The sequence below is a fragment of the Plectropomus leopardus genome, chromosome 4 (genome assembly GCF_008729295.1).
Source record: "Plectropomus leopardus isolate mb chromosome 4, YSFRI_Pleo_2.0, whole genome shotgun sequence".
In the NCBI taxonomy this organism is placed as follows: domain Eukaryota; kingdom Metazoa; phylum Chordata; class Actinopteri; order Perciformes; family Serranidae; genus Plectropomus; species Plectropomus leopardus.
Window position 1 is genome coordinate 33752247 of NC_056466.1, and position 5443 is coordinate 33757689.

The following is a 5443-nucleotide window of genomic DNA, read 5'->3' on the forward strand; positions in this document are numbered from 1 at the left end:
AATTTGATTTTCTTTTTTTAATTTCTCCAACCGATTAGTTGACTATCAAATTAGTTTAAGTTGATGATAAATTCAATAGTTGACAATTAATTGATTAATAGATTAATCATTGCAGTTTTTAATTGCAGAAACTGGGTGATTCATTAACTGTCTCAAAGAGCTAGTTTAGTCCCGCAGATACTCCAACCTGATTGGCAGGCCATTATTAAGAGAGACAGAGGCTGATGTGTGTTCATATCAGGAAATGTAGAAGCATTTTCTGTAACGCTGTCAGTACATATACCAGCACCCTTTTTTTCTCCAGTCAGTTGCCAGATTGGCAGTGTTGCTCGGTGCCCTGCTTTCCAGCCAACTGAACCTTGAACCTGCAACCTGAACCCTTAACCCTGAAACCAGTGCATGCCCGTAAGCTGAATTTATCAATAAATCCCAGAAATCTTCCTATCTGCTTTCTCTTGTTGCCTTGTACTCAACAGCCTTACTGATGAACTTTGATAGCAAGAGAGAGGAGAACATAAACAGAGAAAACAAATATATTCAGTGAAAGACATGTCAGACAGAAATGAAATGAGATGAAAATGCAGAAATAACAGCAGAGGATACAGCAACAAATAGAAAAGTAACAGAAGGGGAGAGTGTGGAAAGTTTGGTGGAAAAATTTACGTGAGATGGATATCCAGCTTTCAGCACACACACTGGAAAATATGAGTAGCTTTAAGCTTGGGGGAGTGTTTGAGAGACGAATAGAAAGAGAGCAAGCCAGAATCAATACAGCTTTGGGGATACAGCAGATTAAGATGTACTGTAACTCTCAGATCATACAGCACACAGAGAGAGGGGAGGAAACAAAGTCACAGAGCTGAGATTGGAGTTGAGAGAAGAAGAATGGAGGTAAATTTGCTCTATTGAAAAAAATGACTCCACTGTGGACAGAGAGAGAAGACGGGTTTGAATGAGATTGAATCAATTTAACCTAAAATGAAAACTGATTGGCCAATTTCATTCCTCTCCTCTCTCCAATCTTCGAGTAAAGCCACAGTGACCGTGCGGGGAACAAAGAGCTCTCTCATCCTGACACCGACCTTTCTGTGTCCGTTTCCATGGCAGCTTTTCCTTCGCTGTTGCAGTCAAAACTGTTTGATTGGCGAGCCAAAGGAGACAGCGGCTTTGATTGGCTGACTCCGAGGTGGGCGGAACAGGGAGACAGCAGTAAAATGCGGTCCTCTGTCCTTCATCATCTTTCTTATCCTCCTCTTCCTCCCCCTCCTCAGGTGGGTGGAGGTGTAAGAAGCTTTGATTATTGCGGCCGTACAAGGTGAGATTCAGGGTCTCTTCATCTCTGAGTTGAAGCTCCACTGACACCTCCAGATGCACTTCTGCAGCTGTGAAGGGACAGAAAGATGAATGTGTGTGTGATGTTGAAGCTCAGAAAGCTAGCAAGTGCAGCCTTGAGCATAAATTAGCGTAATTACCAGTTCTTTTGATCATCTCAAAGGTTTTAGGAGTCTTTAACAGTGCTTAGAGCTAATGCTAATGTCAGCATGCTAAAACATTTTGATATTCATTAGGTTAAATGCTCACTATGTTCCTAAACTTAGCATGCTAAAATTAGCTAATTAGCAATACTGCATGAGGCTCTGTAATATTTCCTAAAAATTAAAATCTCAAATCTACTTATGGAACATTATTAGGTTTATCGTTTAGCATTTGAAATAATTCAGCCCAAAATAATTACACCCCAAAGATGTCTAATCACCCTTTGTGTGCTGAGAAACAAACACTAAAGTTTTTTTTATAGACAGCCTCATTAATGTTCACAACCTGTAGCTATACAACTCTAAAGTGAGATTCAGCAGCGTAATATATGAAATGTTCAGTAAATGCATCTGACACATTAAAAAGCAATTAACAGCTGTAGCCTGCTGTATTTACCAACCTCTTACTCCAAATTAGTGTTGTGTCTTTTGGGGACATTTCTTTCAAAAGAGCAAATGTTTTGGGCAAACAAACTCAACTGAATCACTTCCTGAAAAAAATTCCTTCATTTCTCAGTTCACCTGAGCTCTCAGTCAGTTGCTAGTGAACGTGCATGGACTCATTGTGAGAGACTGCATTTTAAGTTTGATCACACCACATAGTACACAGTGAATGTGAGGCCTGAAAGTCATTGAGTCGCTCAGGCTCACCCCTCTCCCTCTTATGTCTTGAAGTCTCGAAAGTATAATCAGATATTTCATTTAATGATCAGGTGTCAAAAAATATGTATGCTGTACATAAAAGGCTAGGACTTCAGCTTTTAATTAGCAATGGCCATCTCAAACTAAATTCTCTGTTCTCGGTTCAGTAGTAGCAGAACTGGAATTTCATCCATGTTCAGTCCAATCAGTGGGATTGCACACAGTCCAATCTCTGGTCAAGCACTAAATGATTAAGAAATCATTGAATGAACCAATGAACACATCTTTTTAATTGAGAACTGCTTTGCCCATTACTTCTTCAAATAATGAAAGCCCTTATCTACTTTATGTACCTTATGTAGAAATGTAGACGTAGGATTCATCCTCTTGGAACCCAGCTCATTCTCATTCCCAGGTTGTCAAATACAGACTCATTGTCACACCCCTTGGCTTGTGATACTGACATCAAAAAGCACCCTGTAATGCCAGGCTTTCAACTAACTACAGTAAAAACCCATCTGCAACATTACTATAAAAGCATTGGACGTAGTATCAAGAGCAAGAAAATCTGCATGGGGAGGTGTGGATATGGATGCGTCAAACAACCAAAGGACTTTAACCCAGGAGGCCACAGTTTGCGTCCCGAACGAAAACGAAAGCAAATATTGTTTAAACATAACATGCAATTTATGTAGGGTAGTTACCCACTGATGTCACTGACCTGTACTTTTGTGAAAAAGATACTTATTCTAACCCAAAACATGGTCTTGTTCTAAACATAGCCAAATAGCTTTGTTTCCTAAACAGAAGTCACATAACCCTGTCTGTCGATATCAGACGCCATGGGACATGGTAAACCATCAGTATTTGAAAACCTGGGAATGAAAACCAGTTGTGGAACCACAAATGTCTTTATAAAATATCGTAGCAATCCATTCAGTAGTTGTTGAGCTATTTCAGTGTAGACTGAAGTGATGGATAACATCCCCATAGCTGCATGGCTAAAAGCAACAAAATTTCATCTTAAAAACTTTGTAATACCTGAAGATGAGATGTTGCTGTGTAATTCTGCCATGTCCATATCTGTCTCACACATGAACCAGCTCTTTGCTGGGTCTTCATCTGCTCTCCTGGAGTCTGACTCATGATCTGTTGTGTTGCGTTGATGCTCTTGAGTGCAGTCCTGCTCCCACTTATCACCTTTTGAGGTCTGTAAAGGGACACACATATCCTTTCTCCTAATTTCAGCATCCCCAAGCTTCCCATTTCCCCCCTTCTTCATCTGATTCCCTCGCTCACAGGGTCGGTAGGGAAGGCAGAGGAAGTTCACTTTTAACACTGCAAGGAGAAAGAGAGTGAACAACAGAAAATTCTGAACGATTTCTCGGAGGGAGCAGGCTAAGAGCGGGGAAAAAAACCCCGCAAAGTGCTCTCAAGTCAGAAATCAGAGCAAGATCTCAAAATGGAAGCTATTGCCTCCAGTTTTTATCTGACACACAAAGAGACAGGAAGGGCACAGACAGAAAGCAAAGCCATTGAAGGCAAACACGTGCACAAGTACAAAGGCTAAAGCAAGCTGCTCTCAATAAGAGAAACAGGCCTTTCAAGGCAACACAACATGGAAACATTTTCAAAGCAGCTGTCAGTCATCTAGCGTTGTACGGAGCTATATTTAGGAGTGAGAAAGAAAAAAGAGCTTGAATCAGACTGAGTCTACATGCAGGAAGAAACAGGACAAAATGACTAAACAAAAAAAAGTTTACTCCTTTTTTAAAGGTAGACATTTGATATAAGGTTTGAACTAATCTAGGAAAATTGAGACATAACAAATAGTTCTTTTTATGGAAGAACTGGTTGCGAAACGACAGTGAAGCATGTTATTTTTAAAAAGTGGATAAGCCTCCACCCGATGTTTTGGACGACCCACCTTTGTATAATGTGAAGAATTCTGGGAGGCAGATGATAAATGCGAGGATCACGAGAATGAGGAGTTTAGCGAGGGCTACTCTCGTCATGGTTGCACCATCAGATCACACTTTCATCCTTTTTTTTCACGTGGCTCTTCATGACTTGTGGCTCGTGGTTTCTGCTTCCTTTCTTGAGTTTTAAACAAGCACATTCATTCAACACCCAACAACAGAGCAGCTTTTGGCAGAGTCTGAGAGCTCTAATATATATTGCTCATAATTCTTGCGCTGGCAGGCGGCAACGCAACAAGACACATGTACACAATACTTCACTTCCTATTACACTTCCTGTCTTTTTCTCAGAAAGAGTGAGAAATGGAGAGCTGTAGATACAACAAAAAGTTCCCATCAGGAGAATGTAAGTAGAAATGTGTGTGTGCTGTGTGTGTTGTGTCAGGTGTGGATGATAGACTGATAGATAGATGACTGATCATGTTTTGTATTTGTGGGCTGTTTATCCATAAAGAGAGATCCGTTTTTGGTTTATTTCTCTTTGTGTAGAACAGGGGAAGAAACAAAGAGATGTATCTTTATACCTGTACTTGAAAAAACAAGGCAGTCCAGAATCATCTGTTGTCGATTGTACTTACAGTTTCAGTTGCTGATGTTAAAAAGTGGAGAGAAACACTCCTTTACTGCAGCCAGGTACCACCATTATGTGTTTTTTTTCATAGTTCTGACATATTATCTCATAATTTTGAGTTAATATTGTGTAATTGTGACTAAGAGTGATGACTTAGGCTCAATCTCAACACACCCCTTAGCCCTTCCCCCTCGATTTTCCACGTTCACATCTAGGAGAAGGATGTTCCCATTCTTAAAGATTCTAGAGGGTTTATTGTCATTCCAAAACATGAGGTTCATGAAAGGGAACAAAACTAAGTAAAACTGAGTCCTGGTAAAAACAGCAATGAAGTGGACACTAGACTCTAAAAAAAAGTACAAATTTTATAGTGCAAGAGTATCAATAAATAAGTATAAATAAGTATTATTGAAACAGAGGGTTAGGGCTACATGGCCCTCCAAACATGTTTTCAGAGGCACGCTTCAAACCAAATGTTATGAGTAATCATCAGCAAGATTGTTGTACAATTAACAATGAAAATACCACAAATGTATTTCCTTCATTAATAAAAACTGAAAAATTATATCAACCATCACATTACATTAGGTAATGTTGTTGACTGTGTTATGGCTAACATTACATAGTTATTGTTGATTTCTGCATAACAGTCCAGCATTTAAACATATTTCCAAGTCACATCTACCCTGTGGTGACATATGACGCTTGAGGCTGGC

At 39.7% G+C, this 5443-nt stretch overlaps 1 protein-coding gene across 1 annotated transcript; it reads right to left on the reverse strand.

The window, feature by feature from the left end:
* Window positions 1–999: 999 nt before the first annotated feature.
* Window positions 1000–4408, reverse strand: si:dkey-192k22.2. Its single transcript, XM_042485074.1, has 3 exons — window positions 4105–4408; window positions 3219–3515; window positions 1000–1382 (listed from the first exon to the last, which is right to left on the reverse strand). Exons 1-3 carry the CDS (start codon window positions 4190–4192, stop codon window positions 1000–1002), a joined length of 768 nt encoding a protein of 255 aa, XP_042341008.1. The 5' UTR covers window positions 4193–4408.
* Between the last annotated feature and the right edge of the window lie 1035 nt (window positions 4409–5443).